Below are 25,359 nucleotides of genomic sequence, written 5' to 3' on the forward strand. Positions count from 1 at the left end.
AGAATCATGTGACCTCCCACTCAAGCCAACCGGAAACAAAGAAATAAGTAACATAAACATATACCAATAAACATTTAAATAATGAAATACAAAACAATAAACAAAAAATACAAGCTGACCAATCAGCATCAGCTACGCTGCTTCGTTTGCACGTCTTTTATGCGCTATTTCAGTTTTGCGCGTGCAGTTAATTTACATTTTTGGATGGAAACACAGCTAGTGATACAGCCAATTCGGTGGATGGGGATAAACATGTAAAGGCACTCGAGGAATTTCAAACCTGACCACATTGCTCACACACACACTCGCAACGTCACTAATTAAGCTCTCCATTGTGAAGGCCGGGTTTGATAACATACTTCTCTTTATTCAGCAATATTTATGTCTCATCTCTGCATAGCGCAGGGTATATTGTGCACTTGAAGAGGGCTATGAAGAGCTTCAATCACAAACAGGACACACACACACACACACAATCACACTCGTCTCCTCAAGAGGACATTATTGGAAACTCCCTGCAGAAAACATTACTTCGGGCCTGAAGAATAAATGAGAACTGTTTGGAGGAAGACTGCTGGTAACCTGCATGGCTTATTTTAACCCGTCTCATTACGACAACCTTTAGCCCTCATTTCCAGGCAATAAAAACATATTTTACTGAGTGGTACCTGTCAAAAAAAAAAAAAAAAGAAAGAAACTCGTTCAGATGTTCTCCTATCCCCCTCTCTCCCTGTCTGATTGATGTTCTGAGGAGGCATTAACACTTCTCTCCATGCCTGTACTGAAGTTAATGCATGGGAAAGATGGATTACGCTACGTAATGGCTATGGCTTCCAGAAAGATGGCTCAGGAATCAATAATGAGTTTGTCCTCCCTTCTTTCTTCTCTGTGCTCGTTGCTTGCTTCGCTGCAATTAAATAAAACCACATTTGCATATGGAAAAATAATTAAAACAAACAAACCGCTAGGACTGCACCCTCTCCCACAGGAGAGAAAGCCAGAGATGAGGAGGACCCAAAAATGAAAAATGCCCCTCACTGAAGGGTGTAATTGCACCGCTCAGCTCCTCGTCCATTAATCCTGTCAATTCAGCTCTTCAGTTCTTCCTGCTCTCCTTTACTACTTCAGCACAGTCATGAAGCGTAAATGCACAGATGATGTGGGTCTTGATGAACAAGTTTAACGAGCCAAACTACAGGGCAACTTTACTCATTAGGACAAATGTGAGTGATCCATTACGACTTGTTTGTAATTCGTGAATAATATAATGTTGAAGCTTATATTGAGGACTTCAATCATAAAGACTCTAATGTGTGCACACAATCGCAGTCTCCCTTGAAGAACTCAGGAATAAACTTTCTCTTTTCCCAAATGTGCATGAAAGTTATTCGCGGAGTGTCCTCTGCCTGCAGACTCCTGTGTGTCTGAGAGCTAAAAAAGTATATGTGTGTGTGTGTCTTTTTGCATACATGCGTTCTTGCATTTGTGGTGTTGGAGTCTTTGAAAGGACTCCCTGCTGATGCTGCAGGCAAGGAGCCATTGCTCGAGAGTCATGCAAGCGAGAGAAAGAAACCAGCTAAAAACTCAATTTCAACTTCATTTGAAGCCTGGGGATAAAAGATAGAGAATCTCCCAGCATTCGCTCACTATCAGTGCACGGACGCATAAACCCTGGCATGCGTTGTGCGTTAGCGGGCAGGGTACCAGCTGCAGAAACACATGTTAGTCTAGAGAGAAAACCACCTCCTGGAGAGAGGCTCTGCTATGCCATGAAAGAGCTGGCCAGGTTGGCAGCTCATTGGGCAAGGCACACTGTCCAAAAGGGGCAACTTGAGTGTAATCCTCCATAGTCATGGAATGGCGAGGTTCCTTAAGTGCTGACTGTGCAGATGCCAGTACATCTTTTTTGGAACCTCTGGATGGGGCAGTAATGTACCAAAATTCTGATGAAATTCATGAATAAATTAGCATGATGCAATTGTCATTTTAAGGTGAGGGATTACCCTACCACATAAGCGTTTTTTTGAAAGCTGTTCAATTATACTTTTTCGTAAACCAAGAGCAAAATGAACACCTCATGTCCAGGCTTGTGTATTATTTAGAGGATCCAACATCAGACACCTGCTCAAAAAGGGGCAACTGTGCTTCCCGGCCCCATCAAGATGCTTGCAAGACACACAAGGTACATTTGCATTCATCGTGGCCTGCCATGTTTTCTCTTCCTCCCCTGAAAGAGCTCAACATGATCCAGTGGGCTGTAGCCTCAGGCTAGAACAACACTGCTTAAAAACGCCTGCTTTCTGACGAGGAAACACTTCCAGGATTGCAAAGCTTGCTCTGATCTGTCCATCCTCTGTGCTGTCTATAGACACTGCCTCGTCTCCACTGTTTTAAAAGCCCTCAGATTTCCAAGAAGACTGTAGGATGAGTGGGATTGCAGTATTGCAATTCACTCGATTAGACTAAATTTACCAATTTGAATCTAAGAAATGTTCAACTAAAGGCGACTCAAACAGTGCAGCACAGCCATGGGTTCAACTGCCACAAAATGTCTGAACTGATAAAATGTATACCTGCAAATCTGAAGGTGTCAACATGCATGGATATCTGCCAGATCCACTGCTCTCCCACAATTCATAGCTTTTTGATTTAGTGGCTAATTTGCATTTTATTTGTACAATCTCATTTGCATATTTAGGTACAATTTGCTCATCCCCTATGAGGGGTAGAGTTTGGGGCATCATTTAAAAACCATGTTTTCAAACAAGCGAAGTTGTGTAAATCTGACAATAAGTATAATAGCAACATTTAATCATGATATCGGGCTACCAGTTGAAGCTGGTTTCACACCTTGAGCATCAGAGATTGAATTGACTGAACCCAAAACCTGGTCCCAATTTGAATTTCTAAAGTAGATGAGAACATTAAGGGCTTGCTCACACTAGGTACAGTTGCCTTGAACTGTGCCTAAGCGCTCCCCTCTCCCCCAAAGGCCTGCACTACCAAACCTGAGCATGCTTACATCATCGATTATGCGACTGTTCAGTAAGCGCAGTGGCGATTGCTTTAACTAAATCATTTTATTGATTTGGGATGCAGTGACACGCAGTCAAATATTTCGCGAAAACTGATCCACAACTTTTGACGCTCATAAATAATAATAAAAGTCCTCGTGCTGCACTTATTAGGAGGTTTGCTAAAGGTGCAGTGAGGGCTTTGCGTCTTTAATAAACTATGACAGTTTGCGTCCGTTGAACAGTAAGAGTAATTAATAAATTCATATGAAACAGTCCCCTTAAAGTTTCGGGCTCAATCGCTTTGCACTCACACTTCAAGCGTACCGCACCAAAGCCCAACCGAACCGTCCGAAACGAGCCTGGGCATGGTTTGAATAGCATAGTTTGAGTACGCCCCAAGAGAGAAGGTATTGGCCCTGATGCCCATGAGCTTCATCTCTGGTATGAGTAGCATAAGCACAAAGACGTTATGTTTGTACATCAAACCCAGTAAAAGAAAAAACTAATGTTGTGTTACATAATGGGGGGGATTCTGTCTCATCTCTGAAAGCAGATGGGGTGTGTGAGGCACAGCAGCTCCCCTGCAGTAAATAACTTGTTGACTGCTTTGACCTCTCTTTGTGCTGTTCTGGATGAGTGGACCTGCGGTGAACATGTGCTTGGAAGAGTAAAGGAACAGCAAAAGAGGGGGAGGAGGTTGTGGGGAGGGCATATGGCAGCAGCCTCTTCTTCAAAACTTAACGTAGCCTGCTCTGACACCCCCCATTCTCCCCCCAACCACTCCCAGACCAAGGCAGTGCTCCGTCCTGGGCTGCAGATTGCTTATGACAGCCGCACTATTTCAAGTGTAGATTTGAGCTAAATTGAAATGAGCAGTACCACCTGTGCCGGTGGGGGCCTGCGCTCGACTCTCCTGCAGTGGTGCAGGGAAAAACCTGCTACCTACAACCTTCAAAGCCACTGCCTTCTCCAGCAATCTGCTTCCGCTCTTCCCCCATTCCTTGAGCTGCCCCACAAGGATCCTTTCCCTGGAGCTCAACTCTCGAGCAGCCAGCTTTTAGATATTTCTCACGCTGCTAGACTCATATGGTGTTGGTTAGCATGTAACAGACCCATTTTCTTGAAGAAAGTACGGATGAAACCTGAAGGAAGGAAAACAAACTGGTGATAATGTAATATGACACTTCAAACACTGAATCCGTCGCTCATTTATAGTCAGACGTACGAGTGTTGAATTAAGAAAGTGCTCAGGCAAGGTAATGACAGACGGGAAGTGACTCATTGCAGGCAGGATGTAGTCGGTGTCAGTCAGCCATGAGAGTGGTGAGGGTGGTGTGAGGACAGACATGGGGTCAAACACTCACCGCCTCATCGAGTTCATTTCCACACTGTCCTCTGCAGGGTGCTTCCCCTCTGAGGGACTCACCAGAGAAACGCTTCATTCACTCACTGATCAGTGGCCTTTTCCTCCTCCTCCTACCCTCTCTCTGCCTCCCCCTTCTTTCTCACTGTCTCTTTCTCACACACATACTGGGGTAGTGCGAGGCTCTGAACTGGAAGCCGTGCTTTCTAATAGCGCAACAGGAGGTGAGCAGTGTCACTCGCAGACTTTCAGCAGTGGGTGTCGGACTAGTGTAAACTGTATCATCAGTGGGATTGTACTGGCAGACACACCTGCCAACTGTTCTGCATACGGACATCTGCTAAACCATCAGATATGAGATACATTTCCTCATAAAAATCCACGTCAGGCCCTTTCCAAATCGCACGAGCCTAGTGGATCCGTGGCAGTCGATGGAAGTGGCCACAGCTGGGTGTAGTTATCTTAACGCTGCTGGCCTGCAGTGACTATTATGGGTCAATGAGTAGGTCTGGTCACTCGATGGCTGTTCGTTAAAGAGAGGTCAGATGTTTCTCGTTGGAGTTAACAGTGTTTGCGGCTATGTTGCCACTCAGCTGGTCACTCTTAATGATCAGGCAATCGATAGGGCCTGCAGTTCTCTGTGACCAAGCTGTCAAAAGAACACACACACACTTAGTATGAGGCAGTATGGAGCAGCCGAGCGCTGTGGTGTCAGATGATTATCCGTGAGAGACTAGTCAGTGGGAGTTTCTGCTACTGTTGAAAGAGACGTTGGAAAGCTTGTCTGGAACGATTAGGCATAAACGACTTGCAAAATACCGAACTGTAAATATTAAACAGTAGAGAGGTCAATATGCTCAGATTTTTAGCTCCCCTATCCCCTATTTATATAAGATATAAAAGGAATTAAGTAATGCTAGCATGTAATTTTGATTAAAAAACTGGCTTCGAAAAAAATTGTGTATAGCCTGGCGCAGTCTTTGATCATAATGCCTAAATAATGTTGATTTTGATCATTCTTCAGGAATTAATTTTTAGCTTGTTTATCTTGCAGCCTATCAGGATTGTGGCTCTTCCACCCGGAGAATGATTTACATGATTGAACAAACAGACTGTGTGTTTTTCTGTTCATTCGTGAGTGTAGCCAAACCCAGAGTTTTGGATTTGAACGTCCACGGTTAGCGAATGGCAATGTGCAGTACCTGTCTGGCATCATTCTCTGTATGTGTGTGTGTGTGCTGTCTCATGGTTAAGTGCACAGGAAGGCTCATTGTAGTCCACTGGGCTGGCAGATAAAAGCGGATTCATTCTCTGTGTCTGGCGACACAAGAAGTTCCTCCGAGTGGCTGGCTGGCCCGCCCCATCTGCTGTCCACACTGAAAGGCCCGTTTGTTGGCTGCTCTTCAGAGACTGGGCCACTCGGAACCCGAGGGTTCTGGAAGTGATCCAGAGAAGACTGTACCAAGCGGTTAGTCTGAGAGAGGCGCTGAGTGGCACCGTAAACATGAGGCAGAGAGGGGACTTGCTGTCACACACACTTTATTGTTTCACATCAGCACCAGTGCAGTACCACAAAACAGTGAATACACTGACAAAAGCAAAACGTTCAATTAAATGACCGTACATGAAAGAAGAGGGTGGAGAACAGGTTCAAGATGGTTAACATATAAGCACATGCTGACTTTAAGAGTGTGTGAAACATTGCTTCGAATTCTGTGACATTACGTGGATACAAAGATAATAAAATCCCTATGAGTATTGTTGTTTTGTTCGGGATGTGTTTTTTTTATAGTGTTAGCAAAATACTGAGCAAAACGTAATGGCCGTCTGTCTGCAGGGCTAATGGAGCCAATGATGGACATTTGTTACAATGCTGCCTAGCAGTTACGCACAGCAGAGCACATAATTATATAAAAATATAAGAGTTTGTTGACTTCAACAAAGCACTTTCTGCTCGCTCTCCTTCTCTCCCTCTCTTTTCTCCCGTTTCTCTTTAGAAAATCATGGCAGTAATTTAATACATTTGATATGTTGAATACAATGGGCATTATGAAATATATAGCGACCCGGCTTTTTAAAACATTTGCAAGGCATTTTTTAATTCGCTTTTTTTTCCATCATCTCCCAGACGCCAATAATTAATATCTACCTGTAAATGTTTGGCTAATCTCCTTGGTTATATTGGTGCGGTTCAGTTTGAAAATTCTAATCCCATATTTACTTTCCAGCCGTTTTCTGTCCCCTGATAATCTGTTTATGCGTGAGTGTGGCGTTGCGTTCTGCCGGGTGCTTGAGGGGTGTGAGCTGTGTTGTACGGAGGGCTCTGTGCGATTACAGGGGCTCAGTCTTGGCGGGCACTCAGAGTTGTCAAAGCCTTTGATCTGAACTGTCTTCATAATCACTTCAAAAAGTGTTCGCGGCACCGTGAGGGGTTTACAAATTCACCCTGTACTTTTCCTACATTCTTAAAACGGTTGATGCTTTGTGTTTAAGGCCTGTCCGCCATGATGAGAGGTGCAAAGAATGAAAAAAAAAAAAAGAGTATTTTAGAGTTGATCTCTCTGTGGCTGCATATAACTGGCATGACAGTTTTGTAAATAAAACATTTTATTCTGTATGTGGTCATTTCAAACATGTCTATGATAGGTCTGTCGCTGTCGCTCTCTTAATTCCCCAGTCTTTTTATAAACAAAGTGAGGGACAAAAGTGAATCCTTCCGCCCTTTGCTCTGCAGACTCACAAGGGGCGCGAGCAGAAAAAAAATAAATAAAAAACTCGACTGTTCTCTTTAACAACAGCATTTGCATATTTTTATAGTCTCTCAAAGAAAAATAGCCGGCAGGCTAACAGCTCCAGCAGCAGTGTAAGCTGAAAACGGAAGCAGTGGGATCTGTGTGTGTGTGTGTATGTGTGTGTGCTCACAGCGTGGCCACTCTGTCCCTCTACAGCAGATAGAGTCTGGGTCCAGTGTAGAAAGGAGGCCCCTCTCCCTGGAGAAGGGAGGAAAGGTGAGAGAGTTGAAGCTCCGGATCTGCAATAGAAATGATAAAATATAAGAATCGGTTCAAACTGCATTTTGAACAAATGTTCTTTCAACAGCACGCCATACACCTTTTGAATCCAGCCAGGCATCTATTCTTTTCTCCAGGTGTCACTTTCATTAATAAAGTTTAACAGGATATCTGATCATATGCCTTTCACTTATTTGGGTGACTGATCCTTAAATTGAGAGCAAATGTACTATGTAAGCAAGCAAATAAAATTTTTGATAGATAGATCGTTTTTTTTTTTTTTTTTTGGTTGCTGATATGCTTAGATATTATGTTTTAGGTGTATTTTTACTAGATTATTTCGGATACACTTATGGTGCTAAAATAAACCTATACTTATTGTCTACATTTTGCCATCTTATCTACTCACTCACATGTATGCAAACCCCAAAATAAAGGTACCTGTTAAGACACATGTAAGATTGTTTATTTCAATTCGCTTAGCCACAACAGCCGTCGTCAATTCTATTTCCTTCATCATTTCAGTATATGCTAAAGGAGTATTTTTGCATATATGACATGAGGTTTCGATAGAAATGTGCAGTTGTATCACCCACTGCGGGTGCACTGTATAGCCATTATCGTGCATACCAGAAATTAGACTCATTGACCTTTCCACCTTCCACATGAGACACATATGTTTCCTTAGCTTACTGTACCCATTATTCAGCCTCTAAGCACTGCGCTGCACCTTTAGCATGCACATTTTAATAAAAGTGAGTGAGAGCGAACTGGAGGAGTTTAGAATGATGCATGTTGCCTGAGTTAAGGGCAGCATTTTAGCTTCGGGGCTGTCCATGTGCCCGGCCTGAGTAATGAGTAATGTGTGGTAGGTAGTTTGGCAGAAGGTCAGGCCACTTCTAGAAGGCTGGTGAACGATGCTTTTGTGACCCTGCGGGTTGTATGCGTGAGTGGACCAAGAGGGAGAGAATTAGAGGAGGAGACAAAGAGAGGGAATTTTTTTGGAGATTCAGAATGAGGAAAGGCTTAGAGGTTTGGGGAAACGTATAGGATGCCAAAATACGGATACAGACGTATGTAAACCCATTTTTTTTTCCTGCTGTGGGTGGGAACGTAATTAAGATGACACACACAAATGATTTTCTGACAACCGAGCGTGCCCACACATACAAAAAAGCAGATTTTATATAGTTGCTTACACGTTTACTCTGTCATTTTGTTAGTCATGCACCGCCCTTTTATTTTACTGCTCAAAATAGACAGAAAAATGCTTTTGTTATTTATGTATTATGACTTGTGTGTCAAAAACAAAAGTATCTACACTAAAATGCTCCAGTTTCCATCACCTCCCTAGCATAGTTAGCGTTCCCGTCTGGTAACCCACTCCAGGACAGGCTCCATCATTTATCCCTGATCGGGCTGAAAGCAGCAGAGCTAAATTTGTGTTTCAACATGCTGCACTGCCATAAACAGCCTCGCATTTCCTTCCCATTTTCGCCATGAATCTCAAACGGGGCACGCTAGTTACATTAAAACAACACATGAGGAACAGCTGTATTATTTTATTTGCAGTACCTGTAATAGGCCTCGTATTGCAAGCAATATTTATTAAGCCACACGACTTTGCAGTGGATTTATTGTGTTGACGGTTTAGTCGAACGCACTCATTTTGTAACTCGGGCATAAAAGCAATGATTTCCTCTGCAAATGATCTTCTTGTTTAATGCCGAGGAGTGAGACTGCTCTCATCCAGTTGGTTTGTCTCACCTACAAGACTGTACTTTCTGCAGCCAACAGCAAATCCTTAAATCTGTAAGATATACTCTGTTGAAACCTAACATCTATGTTTCATCACTGAAAACCACAATGTCTGGCTGTGGCATAAGATTTCCATGTACACACCTACAGTTATTGAGTATATCACACAGACAAACCCTATTCGTGAGTGAAGCAGAAGAGATCCGTTTTATTATTTATCCATAAAATGTGCAACAGAAAAAGCAGAGAGGTCACTTCCAATGCGTGCTTCCTCTGTTATTCAATTTGATTGGGATTTTGGGTGATTTGTGCTGTGCATCTCTGGGGAAATAAATGCTTTGATTAATGTAATCCTGAGCAGGGAGGTACCACAAACCACACTCCTCAGGGAACGGTGCTGTTTGACAAACAAAAACATGCAGGGCACCACTTCAGTCCGCACACAATGGATACATTTTAAATGGTAGAGGGCATGCACAGTGCTCCAGCAACTTTTTTTTTCATCAGATTAATATGCTGATGCATAATTAAGACGAAATATCAGATAATCTCAGCATGTATATATAATCAAGTGTTTCAGGAAAGTGCCGCTGACCTATAATGGGACAGTAGGAGTTAGATTATACTGTGGCCTGCAGCTGTAATCAGTGCAGAGTCTGTTATAAGATGTCCAAAAGATATTGTTAGTCCACATGGGACAGTTAAGAGAGAACTGTCAGTTACACACACACACAAAGAGAGAGAAGGAAGACTAGCATCCATATCAAGGAACAGACAGCTGCTTGTCACATCACACAAATCCTGAGATGGATGAAATTTGAGGCTGGGGTCCTGAGTGATAGCATCAGAAAAATTGTATCTGATGGAAGCTATATATATATATATATATATATATATATATATATATATATATATATATATATATATATATATATTTTTTTTTTTTTTTCAGTGATTTTTTAGTTAAATATATATATATATTTGCACACACACACACACACACACGCACACACACACACACACACACATATATATAAATATATATATATATATATATATATATATATATATATATATATATATATATATATATATATATATATATATATATGCATGGAAGCAATATTATGTTGCATCCACATAACATTTAAAGCACATTATGACATTTGCATTGATTTCCAATGGGGGAGAGTGCAATCAATAAGGGGCTGGCTAGAATGTTTACGAATAATGAAGCCCGGATAATCTTCGTGTAAGACAGAGCTCTGAAACATTTCTCGCCATTTCGGTCATGAGCAGCGCGCCTCCTGCGCCGGTGCTACGGGAAATGATGCACAGGGGAGCAGTGGAATAAACAAGGCGGAACGACGTGACGCACTCTATGGGCTTCCATGTACAGAACAAGGATAAAAAATAATGTCATTGGCAGTCATAAATTATCAAATGACATCGGCTAGTCGATTACTCTTCCTCGCTGACCGACTAGTACTAAAGATTTTAGACTGATTCCAAATAGTTTTTATCCGATTTAGGAGGGGAAAGGGAAAAATGCTATAGAAATGCGATGCAGTATTCTTTTTGGTTTATTTCGATTTCTAGTTTTCTTCTAAATAACAACAAATTTGTTTCAAAATGATTCGCATTTTAGTCGGTGTAAAAAATGTGGCAAATGAAACCTTGAAACTGGCTGTATTAAATAATCCTGTCCAGTGCTATTTTCCTTTAAATGAAAGACGGACACTTTCAGGCCAATGATAAAAATTGAATAAAACAAGAGTTAGAAATTAATTAACTTAATTAAAATAAAAAAATAAAAATAAAAAATCAGATATATCATATATAGGCTAAAATTATACAATATTCGTATTATTCGTCGGTAATGTTTTATTTCTCATTTTATTAATGTCTTACTATGACAAGTTATCCACCGGAATTAAGAGTAAATAAGGCACAGTGCATTCTGTTTTTTTGGGAGGACGCCAGAGCTTTGGCCTACAATTTCACGCTGTCAGACATGAGCTTAGCGCTTTGAAGGTTTGCTTCTCAAATTAGTGACAATTCAGCAGAATGTTTTGTTACATATATTGTCTTTCTTCAAAACACACATTCATTAGCCTACATTATTAAAATAATAACCTATTTTGAAAGATGTTTTCTTTGGATTTTAAAAATCCTAATTTTTTATTCATATTAAGATACATGCATACACCGTGTGCTTTTCGTAATGCAAAAAATTAAATAAATAAATAAATAAATAAATTATTCAAATATGCAAGTGGATGATCAAGCATGCGCGCATTTTTATGATATTTAGAGAGCTAATACAATTCGTTTTACTTATTTTTTTTACTTTAAAACACTTAATGATAACGTCACTTTTAAGTCAGCTATACACACGTTTTAAATGCATTTTAAAACTCATTCCATCAGCATTTTACACAATAATATTTATGTAAATGTCTAACACATATAATGAAGTAGGCTAACTGTTTAAAATGTTTATTTGTTAACCTCGGCGAAACCATTTAATAAACTTAAAGAAAAAAGCACGTCCACGTTATCAATCAAAGTCAGGATTACAGGGACTTGCAAAGTAGAATGAATCTGTTCTAAGATTGCACTGAATAATTTCTAACATTAATATTAAGTCCTACATTGTTGTTGTTTTAGCAATAACAATAATTTAAATGAATGTTTTATGAATAAATTAATTATACGTTGGTGATTTTGCGCAATATTTCTCCAACAGGTATCATTTTACGACATCGGTACCCTATGCTTCACCTCAAAAAATAAGAATAAATCAATAATCAAGGACAATACCCCAATTACTCACCATTAGCGCCTTTACCATGCTGACTAAGCGCGACACCTGCTGGTGACAAAATACTCTCCATACGTCAATGTCAAGCGTAAGTGAGGGATCTAATTTTTAAGGTTATGCTGATTTCAGTTATTTTTTATACATCTTTTTGTACGCGCTTGTATTTTTAAAGACATGTACGAATTTGAGATGTGTATTTGGCGCAATGGCAGTGTTCTTGGCTTGACTGTGGCTCTTTCATCTCGACTCCAGTGCACAAACATATAGCTTAATGCGACCAGTGTTCCCTCTTTTATTCCACTCACCATAGCAACCAAGAGGAAGGGTTCAGAAATGCTTTACCCATGAATGAAACAAACGGTCTTAGTGGGGCTGCGAGAGAGATGGCATCTTCGACCGGGAGGGCACACAAGTTAACCCAAGAAATATCGAGGGGAAAGGTTTTCGTTATGTTTGTATATTACATTTTATTTATAATAAATCTATTAACATTTCGAACTAAATTTTGCTTTGTAACTCTGTACATTTTAGTCGCAGCAAATGTTTATAATTTATACTGCTTCTGTTTCGGTCTCGTTTAATTTTAGCAAAGCTTTCTCGCACACTCGCATCTTTTCATTGCCATGATCAAGATCAGCTAGATTCTGCTTAGTTAGCCTTCATGTGCGGTGTTTTCTCGGTAACAACTGAAGTCCTTGCCGTCATTCGCCCATCGTCTCGCGTTATACATCGCGCGCTCCAAAATAAGCCAGTGCCGGAGACCAAGTTTCATCAAACTTTGGCACAGAAGTAGAAGATCGATTTATGTAAACGACCTGATATCCACTTGTACGCGACTCCACCGAGAATTCCACCGAGGGTCTCCTGTTTGAATTTGATTGATTGCACATTCTCCACTGGACATTCACTACAAAACAGCAGCTTAACCGTCTGCTCGCTATTTATAAAGCTAAACAGTCTTATTGATTTTTACACGAAAAAAAAAAGATTTCGCAACTGAACAATATAAATATATATATATATATATATATATATATATATATATATATATATATATATATATATATATATATATATAAAGGTGGCAGATAGATAGCTAGCCTATAAAAGAATAATCATTAAGGTATAGTATGCAGTCTAGTTTTTTAAGCACGGTGAATACTGATTTATTTTCACTTACCGTAAGATTCCATGATAACTGGAAAAAATGTCTCAAATGCTGCATTGTTCGTCCATCAGTGACCGGCTCTCTCCCTCCGTTTTGGTCCTTCCTAAGATTTTCTTCCCTCTGACTCAACTGAGCGGAGCTCTCCTCTGCACCGCTATTATTTTCACTAAAATATATGAAAATTTATGCAAATGAAAATCAGCACTAACTGTTCGTCTCTTGTTATACTTGGGGATTTTTCCCTCTCTACTTGCACAGAAAACAAATGATCTCCCCAGCAGGGAACACGGGGACCTTGTTACATAAACAAATAAATAATAAACAGCCTACTTTTCAGATAAAAACATGAAACTTCAAAAGTTGAAGGCTTGAACGTTTGAAATTGCTTTGACTCCTTAGTGAGTGAATCCCTTTCCTCACACTGGCTATCACGTTTCTTATGGCCGCACGAGACGTCCTTTGAAAGCGAGCAGTATGAAATGCATAGCAGTAATTTAGACGAAAATCTGCTGGAAATTAATGAATAGACAGCCCCGTGGCGGTGGCCCTACTTTGCCATTCAATGTAAACAAATCCACGAGGTTCTCTCGGTTTTTGAGTCTGATCCAAATGAAATCTTCTGGGAAGGGGAGTGCTATTCCTCTCTTGGGTTTTCTACAAAACCTGATTCAGTGTTATTACACCCAATACGCCAGTACTAAATGAAATCTAACATAGGCTTTTCTGTCACAATACCATTTGGAATGATTAAATGGTGCATTGGTTTACGTGTATGTTTGCCTGCCTTTTCATGCACGTAATGATACGTATTATGCTAGGAGTAGTTCATAAACAAGGACATCCTTTGACACCAGGTGTCACACCTCCCTTGCATGCTGAAGCTCAAGTCAATCAGTGGAAATTTTCATTGGACTTGCACTTTTATTTATACCTCTGGGTGAATCCATATGTCTTAGGGGTCGGATGGTAAACGTCTAAACAATTCAGCGCCAAATTTAAAAACGAATGACGAGTTTGGCCTATCGCTAGTTGATCTTGGTAGTTAAATTAGAAGGCATTTCTTGCAAATCCCCAAAGGACTGCTCAGTTTGCATTCGTTTTGGTTGCCACTTTCTCCCCATGCCTTTCTTGTGTTTAGCTGCCTCTGTTTCCGCTTGGAAGCATCGCATAGTCGTCTCGTTAACTCTTAAGAGGCCGAGGGTACAGAGTATGTTGTAGTAGTCGGTGTGATGCAATTAGGAGGGTTATTGCGTCGATATGTTTATATTATCTGGCTTGGTTGAGTTCAAAATTTGTAACAGATAATTTGGAGGATAAATTATATTTTGAACTTGCTTTTGTCAATAAGAGTGAAACCCTATAGTTTAGCAAACAGATCCCATGCAGCCAGTGTGATTTATAAAAGACCCACTTTGAAATTTTAATTACAAAAAAAAAAAAAAAAAAAAATCGAATAATTGCATATGTGAGAGGTCACTGTTCATCACTCTTATTTAAATTTATCCCAAAGCTTGGCATAATATAGATGTTACATTTTATAATCGTGGCCCTTAAAACACTAATAGTTAGGTCTACTCTGCTGAATTATTGACAAGACAAATACTTTAAGAAAATATACTTAAATGTAGATTTATTTATGTATTCCCATATATTTTTTTGAGTTTTCAGTCATTTATCTTGATTTATTTATTTAAATTCAAAAGCAACCAATTGGAATAGCCGGAAGGGGGGTCTGAGTGCCTGAAGCGAGTTCTCTAGACCTGTCAATCTTGCCAGTACTATCCAATCAACGAAAGCCTTACACCCGACTTCCTCGCATTTGGGGAAAAGACGTGGACGATGTACGCAGCACAGGGTAAACACTCGTGTGTCCTCGAGCTCTGAGGGAGGGACGGAGCTAACTGTCAGAGAGAGAGAGAAAGAGAGGGAGGGAGAGCGAGCGAGGGAGAGGAGAGAGAACAAGCGAATGAGAAAGAAGGCATGCAACACTGCTTTGCACTGTAATACTGGATTGTACTTCAACTGGAGCGGTTTGGCAGGTTTAAACACATCAAAACAGAACAAAGAGACAGACTTTACAGCACCATAAAAGAATCTGCAAAAGAAAAGAAATAAAGAAACGGAGCAAGTGAAATCGCTGCGGCTAAATAACAAAAGAATTGAGGAAGAACCACGTTTCATATTTTTCCACTCGGTAACGGAACATACGTTTGGACTTATTATTTTTAAGGGCATTACAACTTCTTCAAGCGCCAGAACTTTTTCGCGGGACAGTTTTTGAAACAATTTTGAATCTATCATTTTTTTCTCTCTTTTGGTTTGTTTTCAGACAGACATTTTAAAAAGAAAACACAGACTGGAGGACGGTTTGATTTCCGAGGGCTTTTCAACGCTGTCATAAAACTGGAATTTATCGTTTCAATCATTCATGTTCGAAATATATGAATCCACAAATTATTCAAGAGACGGATTTCGTCCACTCGCCTGCAGATACTTTCTCTTTGCTTTTTGTTGATGGTGTTTGCCAAAACACAAGCCAGACTTTTAAAGTTTGAATAATTCATGAGATATAATTTGCCTGCATTAAAAAAGTTTCTGCAAAAGGGAGGGGGTGATCAGCAAACATATTCATAAGGTTAACGGAATGGCCACAGCGGCTTCCAACCCTTATCTAGCCAGCAGTAGTATATTATCGTCCGGCTCGATAGTGCACTCGGACTCCGGGGGTGGGATGCAGCAGGGCAGTGCTGCAGTAACCTCAGTGTCCGGTGGGTACAGAGGAGACCCAACGGTTAAAATGGTCCAAAGTGATTTCATGCAGGGCGCAATGGCAGCGAGCAACGGGGGACATATGCTGAGCCACGCTCACCAGTGGGTGACGTCCTTGCCTCACGCCGCAGCGGCGGCTGCAGCTGCCGCAGTGGCCGCAGCTGAAGCCGGATCGCCTTGGTCGTCTAGCCCAGTTGGGATGACAGGCAGTCCGCAGCAGCAGCAGGACGTGAAAAATAACTCTGGGAGAGACGATTTGCACTCTGGGACTGCGCTGCATCACAGGGCCCCACATTTAGGTCCCCACCAGACTCACGCGGGTGCCTGGGGTAGCACAACTGCTGCCCACATCCCTTCGCTAACAGGGAGCCAGCAGCAGCAGCAGTCTCTCATATACTCGCAGCCTGGCGGCTTCACGGTGAACGGCATGCTCAGTCCGCCGGGCAGCCAAAGCCTTGTACACCCGGGTCTGGTGCGTGGCGACACCCCGGAGCTCGATCACAGCAGCCACCACCACCACCATCACCACCAGCATCAACATCACCAGCAAGCACATCACGGAGTGAACAGCCACGACCCGCACTCCGACGAGGACACGCCAACGTCGGATGACTTAGAGCACTTTGCCAAGCAGTTCAAACAACGCCGGATCAAACTGGGCTTCACGCAGGCGGACGTGGGCTTGGCGTTGGGCACTCTGTACGGGAACGTTTTCTCGCAGACCACAATCTGTCGATTCGAAGCTCTCCAGCTCAGCTTTAAGAACATGTGCAAACTGAAGCCGTTGCTTAACAAATGGCTCGAGGAAGCAGACTCTTCCACGGGCAGTCCCACCAGCATCGACAAGATCGCGGCTCAGGGCAGAAAACGCAAGAAGCGCACCTCCATCGAAGTGAGCGTCAAAGGGGCTCTGGAGAGTCACTTTTTAAAATGTCCCAAGCCTTCGGCCCAAGAGATAACCTCGCTGGCGGACAACCTGCAGCTGGAGAAGGAGGTGGTGAGAGTCTGGTTTTGCAATCGGAGGCAGAAAGAGAAAAGGATGACGCCCCCAGGAGTGCCGCAGACGCCGGAGGATGTATATTCTCAGGTCGGCAATGTGAGTGCAGATACACCGCCCCCCTCCATGGACTGCAAACGAATGTTCAGTGAGACATAGAACAGCATACAAGACTAAAAATATTTTATATATGACTAATCTGATAAAACACAGACTATCATCAAGATAGCAAAACATTTTGATACTGTGATTGTGAGGGATTATTGAGACTGCAGATGTGTTATATATTTTTTTCACAAGAAAAACAAAATCACCCCTCTTTCTTTCCCAACCCTAAACCGCCCGCTAATCTTCTTCCAGGCCCTTAAATGTCTTAACCTAAAAGGTTTTGTCTGCTCTTTCTTTCAGGGACATTTTTTAGTAGATTACTTAAAAGATGCAAGTTTAACTGGGCCGAGCGAACCGGGCGACCAGAGGGTGACAACTACAAGTTCGTTCCACCAGGTAATTTTGGCGCATTAACTTCAACTGCAAATAACTGAAATTAGAAATGAACAACGCATTCTTTTGCCCCCTACCCCTTTACACCCATGTCTTGTTTGAGAGGCAAAAGGCGCAGGCAATTGTGTATGTTGTTATGGGACATTAAACCTCAAACAAAGGGATGAAATTCAGCTGCAACAATGCGAAGAACAGTGGCATCCACGAAGCTTCCATCCAACTTGGCAGAGAAGACTGCATGGTTTGATAATATCCAAAAATATGGAATGGATTTTTTTTTTGGCCTTCCAATCCTTGCAAAAACAAAACAAAGACTGCCCTGATCTCCAAGATCACATCTTTTGAAATTGTTGTTTTTTATGTAAAGGACTGAATCATACGTGGATTTTTGAGGACAAAATTAAATCAAAGATGACTTTTGAAAAGACTTAATATTCCGCAGCTGCACCTCTTTGAAAACCTTCTGTGCGAACATCCGTTGCCAAGTGGGCCAGAGCTGGTGCTGTGGATGTTTTCATGTGCTGCCATTTCCAAGCAGTATTCTTTGGTAGGTTTTAATAAACAAGACTATGTAAAGCCGGCAATATAGATTCATTAGATCAGATGCTGATCGGAATTATTTACTTAATATTTTTCATTAAATGCTTTGTTTTAATATTTTATTCGGGATACATACGAACTATTCCAAACAGTTATTTATTTCCCCCAGACTTGTGTAAAATGTCCCCCACCCCCTATTTTCGTTGTTGACCCTTTTTGTTTTGTTTAATTTTGTATTCTCATTTATAAAAGAGCACAAATCTACACGAGCTGACTTTGACAGTAGGTAATAAGGGTATATTTTGATGTGATGATTTGATTGTAATTTAATTTCAGTAGTGATTCCGTAAGAGATGATCGAGAACAATAAATTTGTTAGAATGAAACAAGATTCTGTGTTGTACCTAAGATAGCTGTTTGTAATTTTTAACATGCTCCCTGAGCTGTATTTATAGCCAAATGCATTTTAAAATGATGACTGCTGAATATCAATGTCCTTATGTTTTGACATGCAGGTTAGATTTTTTTTATTATTATTATGCCAACAACATATACATGTTTAAATAAACTACAGCCATCTTATAAATATTTCACCAAATGCATTTTTTATTAAAATAAATAAATGGATCATTGTAACGTGACAATCGTTCAGGCCTTAATATAGGAAGCATACAGCAGTTCAACATTTCTAGAACTTCTGCCATATCTAGTAAGCCCTTTTTTCTCAAGACAAACCACCAAAAGTGTCATCACTTTAAATTACTCTAATGTATAATTATTTTGTTAGCAGACTAAAATGTGTTTCTGTGACAATTAATAGAGATAACAACGTTAACTAAACCTCACGAGAGAAAGAACAGAAAAAGTTGAACGCTTAGACCCAATGATTACAGTGACACGCGTTTTTGTGTAATGTAGCCTACCCTTTTTTATAGCGTTCACGCCAAATGTCAAATCCTCATGCATTCTATCAGCCCGACAACCGTGTTTGCTTTTTTACCCTTTTTACACATGCAAAATTTAAATGTTCTCATATCTGCCCATCCATCTATACTGATAAACAAATACTAAAATAGCCCGTTTAAAAAAATCTAGTTTATATTGATGCAAGTCAAATATTTTGCTTCTGCATATATTTTATTGCATTTTCGATTAGGCAATGTTTTAAGAAATGGCCTAGCTGAATTTTAGAATATTTCATGTTGTTCTCAACAACAGAAATGATCAACTCTGAATTTCGTATAAGCTTAATAGATCATTTGATCACCTATATGTTGTGCAGTTTTTAATTTAACTATTTTATTTTAATTTCCACGCAAAAATATCTAGATTCTCTGTCTTGTTAAAATTAAGCATAATAGTTCTATCTGACATCACAACGGGTTACCTGTGGCCTCCAGTCTAAAAAAATACAGGCCTGTAATATAATTCATACCTTAAACTTTAGCTGGTATAAACCTGTCATAAAGTGACTTTATGCTATACCTAACATTATTCACGTAAGCCAAATATTAGAGATGAAATTATTCGGAGCTAGGTCCCATAAATAAAACGGACGAAATATTTCGCAAGCGGGCGAAAAAGACAATGTGATGGCTTCAACTTTTTCTGGGGACGACTATTCAGCAAAACGCGCAATTCACTCCCTAACATTTAAATTTCGCGGATGAATTCCCATACACTAGTTGCTTAGCAACTAAATTCAATCAATGTTATAGAATCCCCTCCTCTTTGTCCCTAATAATAAGAGTTGATGTCTAACTTTAAAACTAATTTTGTATGAGTTTAATAAATCCAGAGTAGGCTATATGGTATACATTTAAAACATAACAAATATTTCGAGAAGGAAAACGTGGGAGAAAAAAAAATTATTTGCGGTTGATAGGTTAAATTAAGATGTAAATATCGTGATCCTTTGAAGCATTAATTATTAAGCAGCCTTCAGGTTTAAAAAAGTGAATCGACAAAAAACATGTCCAATGCCATGCCTTATTTTCAGTGTTTGCGTGTCATAGATATAAATAGCAATATTTCCTAAAAAAAGTATATCATTATATTTAATAGCTAGATATATTAAATATATTTAAATATATGATTATATTTAACAGTTACATAGCTTTCAGTACAGGCCAGTAGGCCTATACAAGAAGGCCTGAAATATGTTCAGTATCAGATGACATAAGCTGCACTAAACTCCATAGTGTAAGTCACATGACTTTCGGCCCACGTGTTCAGATGTATCCACTACTGATAAAATACTTGCATGCATATACTATGGAAGTAATTGAGGGAGAAATTAAATTATTTAAATGGATATAATTGAAAATCCCGTTCAAGAGAAAAGTTTTAGACCGTTTTAGAGCAACATAGACTATACATTCAGACAATTGGAGGTTCCGTCATAAATAAGCGATAAATGCTCGTGTACGTGCAGCAACATTTAAAACCTTTTCTACCACCATGATTTAGCCCAAATTATAATAATATCCTTGCATTTCAGCTTGTAAAATTACATCTTGCCAAACCTTGCTAGAGAAATTAAATTGTATCACTGTACAATAACTTCGGCTATCAAATAGAATGGTTACTCTAGAAATTCTAAGTAACAATAACTATATTTGAATATATTCAATAATTATGTATATACCTTCTGAAAATACTGAACATGCTTCAACATGAACTAAACAGTCTTGCAATATGGTCTCGAATGGCTCGCTTGTGTTACGCGAAATAAACTTTTCCACACAAAACAATTGCAGTAAATGAAAATAATAATTATATAATAATAATAATAATAATAATATATTCACAATGGAAATAAAGTTTGTACGATACTTTCGTTCTATACTGTTCATAAAAGTTTATTTAACTCATTATACCTACTCAATAGATTTTTGACGACGTGTAATTTTAAAAAGGAAATCAGCCTGGCGGACACCCATAAAGTTACTATGTGCTATAAATACAGAAATATTAATAATAATAATAATAATAATAAGAAGAAGAAGAATCCAAAGTTGTATCCAAGACATTACATCGCACAGAATATCACAGCAACCAAGAGTAGCCATACTTTTTACTTAAAATTCACAACGTTAATTAACGTTAAACAATGTTGAAGTAATCGATGAGTTTTTAGGACTAGTTTGCAGTCTATTTTTAGATGAAGAGAAATAGGCCACGGTATTCCCGTTTTCAATTTTAACTTGTTTCTTTCAGTCTCTTAACCCCTCGTGCTGTGCACATTCATAATGCTCTTACATGGGACAGTTCTCAGTGGGGAGACGTCCTCCAGACCGCCTTTGTTAATCCATGTTCTATTGTCACCATGTTGGTAATAAACAGCAGAACTCATTGTATCATTTAAACCTCTGTATTGTTCTAATCCAAAATCACAGCATGACAAAATCCTGTCATTATATGCGTCATTTGCCTTTAATTTATTTATGCTGCAAATAAGAGAATAATTTTTGCTTCTGATAGACTGAGGTCGTTTTCTATTTCTTTATTCACCTTTTCTCTTGTGGTTTAAAAATAGAAAAACAAAAAAGAAATAGTCGGACTTTTAACACTAGGAAATGTTCAGTACGCGCAAGTAAAATTAAGTTTCGGGAATTTTTAGTAGCCATGCATTTCTTGTAATTTACATATACATTTGCATACTCCTAAAATATAGCTCTACACATTATCTGCGTGATTAATGCAGAAAGTGCCAATAATAATAATGATTTACAATAATAATAATAATAATAATAATAATAATAATAATAATAATAAATAAATAAATAATAATGATGATATAAATGAATAATAATAATAACAACAACAAAGTAGTAATAGTAGTTTTTACACTTTATTCTCAAGTAGCAATAGTTTATTTTGTATTTGCTTTAACTAAATTCACGTAAAAATGTAAACAAATCCTAAATGAAAAACAGGTTCCAGAGAACACAAGACACAACCAACGCATAGACTAACTCTTCAGCAGCCGCGGCGTGTCATAAGGCCCTTAGAAGTCCACGCAAGTCCCCAGTTGTGCTGTCTGGAGGACTCGCCATTCTCCCTCTCTCTCTTTCCCTCTGGAGACCCACTGTAAACGCCGTTCATGTTCAGCGGGCGCAGGTGCTGCTCCCTCTGCAAACCACAGATTACATTTCCATCACATGCCTCCTGAAGTCATGTGAAACAATAACCAGACACATTTACGCAATACTCAAGACACACCAAAGCCACATATGGGGTGTTTTTTGTAAAGTTGCAACATTTTTACCAAACATATTTACACGTATATTTATATATTATTTTATTGACCATTCGTTTTATTTGTGGTGTTTTGGTGTGTCTTAGATCTAATTAATATCCTCCATTGTATAAGTAATTGTATCAGGCTACTGTAGAGTACCAGTCTCTTTAGGCAGATAATAGTGCAGAGTTTAGCTGCTGTCACTTGGGTCCCTGGTGTTGTCTAATGACTCCTTATTTGCAAAGTGCGACTACCCTAAAAGGATGTATATCCAGTTCGATACCTCACCACGAAAACGTAAATTGGTCTTTTATTCGTTACTAACATGGAGGCTAACTTTAAAAAATCGTGGTGAGACGGAACCATTCTGACCACTGGTGAAACTGATCGCTCCGGATCATATGCCCATGCGGTATGCAGTGCGAGCTGGCACCGCGTGCCCTCCGCCGCTCCTGAGCGCGAGAATAGAGCTTAATGAAATATATATGCAGAGTGACGTGACGTGTGGGGTTTCCTTTCTATACAATGAGAAGTTCAAGTCTCTGTGTTTTGAGGCTCAGACGGACAGGTGAGGGAAAGGACCAATAAACTAGGGTTCAGGGCATTTCAATTACTTGAAATAAACCTCCAAACAGTTTAGAAACTGTTGGGTGGCATCAATGAACCTTAACGATTCCTTTAAACAGATACAGAAATACATGATAAAATATATACCCAATTAACATAAGAGAGCATTTACAATAAGCTATATATTTATATATCTATTTGTTTGTTTGTTTATTTATTTAGTTATTGTCATAAAGAATGCATGCCTAGATCCATATAGTTTATACACATTCAAATATATTTGATAAATCCAGCTGACATTTAAATGGGATGATTCCCAAGATTGGTTTCTAAAAATACTATAGTGACAGTAAATTTGGTAATTGCATTTACTGTGGTGGCCTCTAATTTATTTTTACTTTAATACAATGTTTGTGTGTGTGTGTGTGTGTGTGTGTGTGTGTGTGTGTGTGTGTGTGTGTGTGTGTGTGTGTGTGCATAAGTGTGTGTACTTTTAATGAAATATATAAGTGTTTATTACCTCATATTTGTATTTTAGTTTTAGTAAAGTACATGTTCATCTTGTGATTTGGGACTGCTTGCTTGCTTTCTTATTTATTTATTTAAAATCTCAATGAATGCATGCTTATAACAGTTTATAATACACACATTTATAAAAACTAGTTTGATACTTTTTTGCACTCCAGCTGACTCGAAACATTTAAAAACATTTAATTGGGATGTTCAGTTAGGCTTCTAAAAATACTATAGCGACAATAATTTATAGGTAACTGAATTTCCTGTGGTGGTTTCGAATTTATTTTTAAATGAAAAAAAGTTTGTGTGTGTGTGTGTGTGTTTGCGTGTACTTTTATTAAATATATATATATATATATATATATATATATATATATATATATATATATATATATATATATATATATACACACACACACACATTTGTATTTCCTTATATTAGTATTTTAGTTTTAGTAAAGTGCATTTCCGTTCTGTGATTACTGCTTGCTTGATTATTATTTATTTATCCATTTATTTATTTAAAAACCCAATTAATGCATTCTTATAACCATATAGTTTATAATCCACACATTAATAAAAACAACTTTGATACTTTTTTGCACTCTAGCTGACATTTAATTGGGGTGTTTATTATTTGGCTTCTAAAAAAATACTATAGTGACATTAAATTAGGTAACTGAATTTACTTTGGTGATCTCTAATTTCTTTTTAAAGTAACAAAAAGTGTGTTTGTGTGTGTGTCATTTTAATAAAATATATAAGTTTCTATTTGCTTACTATTTGTAGTTGTAGCTGTAAACAAATTCTGGGTTTCACACAGTCGATTTGTGTTGGGACAACATAAATGAATTAAGTTAACTTATTAGTTTGTACTAATTTAATTGAACTAAACAATTATGATAACTTATTATTTTATACAAATTTAATTGGTATGAACTAAACATTTAAGTTGACCTTAACTAAACATTAAGCCCCCCCCACCCCCCAAAAAATAATAAATTTCAAGAATTGTGTTGTTTCAGCTCATTTTAAGTAAGTAGCGTTTGAACAAACAGTACATGTTCATCATGTGAAATAGGCCTGCTTGCTTGTTTATTCCTTTATTTTATTTACTTGAGCCAGAGTGGCACAGATCATTTGTTTTTATGGGGTAAAACTACTAACAAACAAGAAGAAATTCTCGTCCTTTTCAAGTCACTGTGTTATGAAGCTCATCAACTCACATTTAGCTTTATAAGGCCGTACGTTACACTTTATACAAACACTTCCGTGGCCCAACAGCGCCATCTGCCGCTTTGTTCGGAGGACTTATTGCCAAAAAAACAATTGTTTTCCTTTTCAAATGTTAATGAGATACATCAGATTTATAAACCCAATTTGGTTAGTAATTTAATTACTAGTTAATAATAATACGTTAGTACCCACATTAGTTTGTAAAAATGCACTTATTCGTTTATGTGGATGAGACAGATAAGTTATACTCTTTGAAACATGTTCTTAGGCCTAATGAATGACGCCAGGTTTTCTGAAAATACTTTCCAACTTCAGCTCTTGAGAGTGACACCTTTTATAGGCTAAATTAAATTTGTTTTGTATACTATTACAGTGGAAAGTTAAGTAAAGAGGCCTACCTTTAGGATTTCCTGCGCGACCAGAGAAATTTAAACGGATAATGGATGGTTAACCGAAGCTTTACGACGGTTAGTAGCACTTAAATTGCCCTTAATCTTTGCGTCACATTTCCCTCAATTACTGTTATTTTAGTAGTTGTAGTAAAATCGTTCGTAAATTAGCAAAAGCCTCAGGGGCTATGCTCTTAAGTCATACAACTTCAGTGACAGTTTCCTCTCATTTCCGCTTGCTTCATAGATTGCCGGAAATAGAACGCACAACAAATTGTTTTTTTCTTCGCTGCAAGATAGAAAAATAAATCATAAAAAATAAATCAAATAATAATAATAATGATGATAATAATAATAAAAATAATAATAGTAATAATAATAATAATAATACAAAGGTGCTGATTCAAACTGCCTTTAATGGTGCTTTCAGTGTAGGCCACAAGACACCTGAAGTGACAAT

General features: G+C 38.8%; 1 protein-coding gene and 1 long non-coding RNA gene across 6 annotated transcripts; one reads left to right on the plus strand and one right to left on the minus strand.

Moving 5' to 3' along the window:
• Positions 1-5,902: 5,902 nt before the first annotated feature.
• si:ch73-30b17.2 lies at positions 5,903-25,127 on the minus strand. 3 transcript variants are annotated; one of them, XR_015493311.1, is made up of 4 exons: positions 24,909-25,127; positions 21,927-22,082; positions 13,154-13,307; positions 5,903-7,411 (listed from the first exon to the last, which is right to left on the minus strand). It is a non-coding gene; the product is annotated as a si:ch73-30b17.2 (long non-coding RNA). The 3 variants fall into 3 exon arrangements; XR_015493312.1 differs by lacking the exon at positions 21,927-22,082; XR_015493313.1 differs by lacking the exons at positions 21,927-22,082; positions 24,909-25,127 and adding an exon at positions 13,472-13,752.
• On the plus strand, positions 14,926-18,337 carry pou3f3b (POU class 3 homeobox 3b). Of its 3 annotated transcripts, none has more exon segments than NM_201447.2 (2): positions 14,926-17,006; positions 17,316-18,334. In NM_201447.2, coding segments are annotated over 2 exon segments (1,335 nt in total). In that variant the 5' UTR covers positions 14,926-15,785; the 3' UTR covers positions 17,430-18,334.
• Positions 25,128-25,359: the final 232 nt, after the last annotated feature.

This window comes from Danio rerio, chromosome 6, assembly GCF_052040795.2.
Source record: "Danio rerio strain M-AB ecotype USA chromosome 6, GRCz13ab, whole genome shotgun sequence".
Taxonomy (NCBI): domain Eukaryota; kingdom Metazoa; phylum Chordata; class Actinopteri; order Cypriniformes; family Danionidae; genus Danio; species Danio rerio.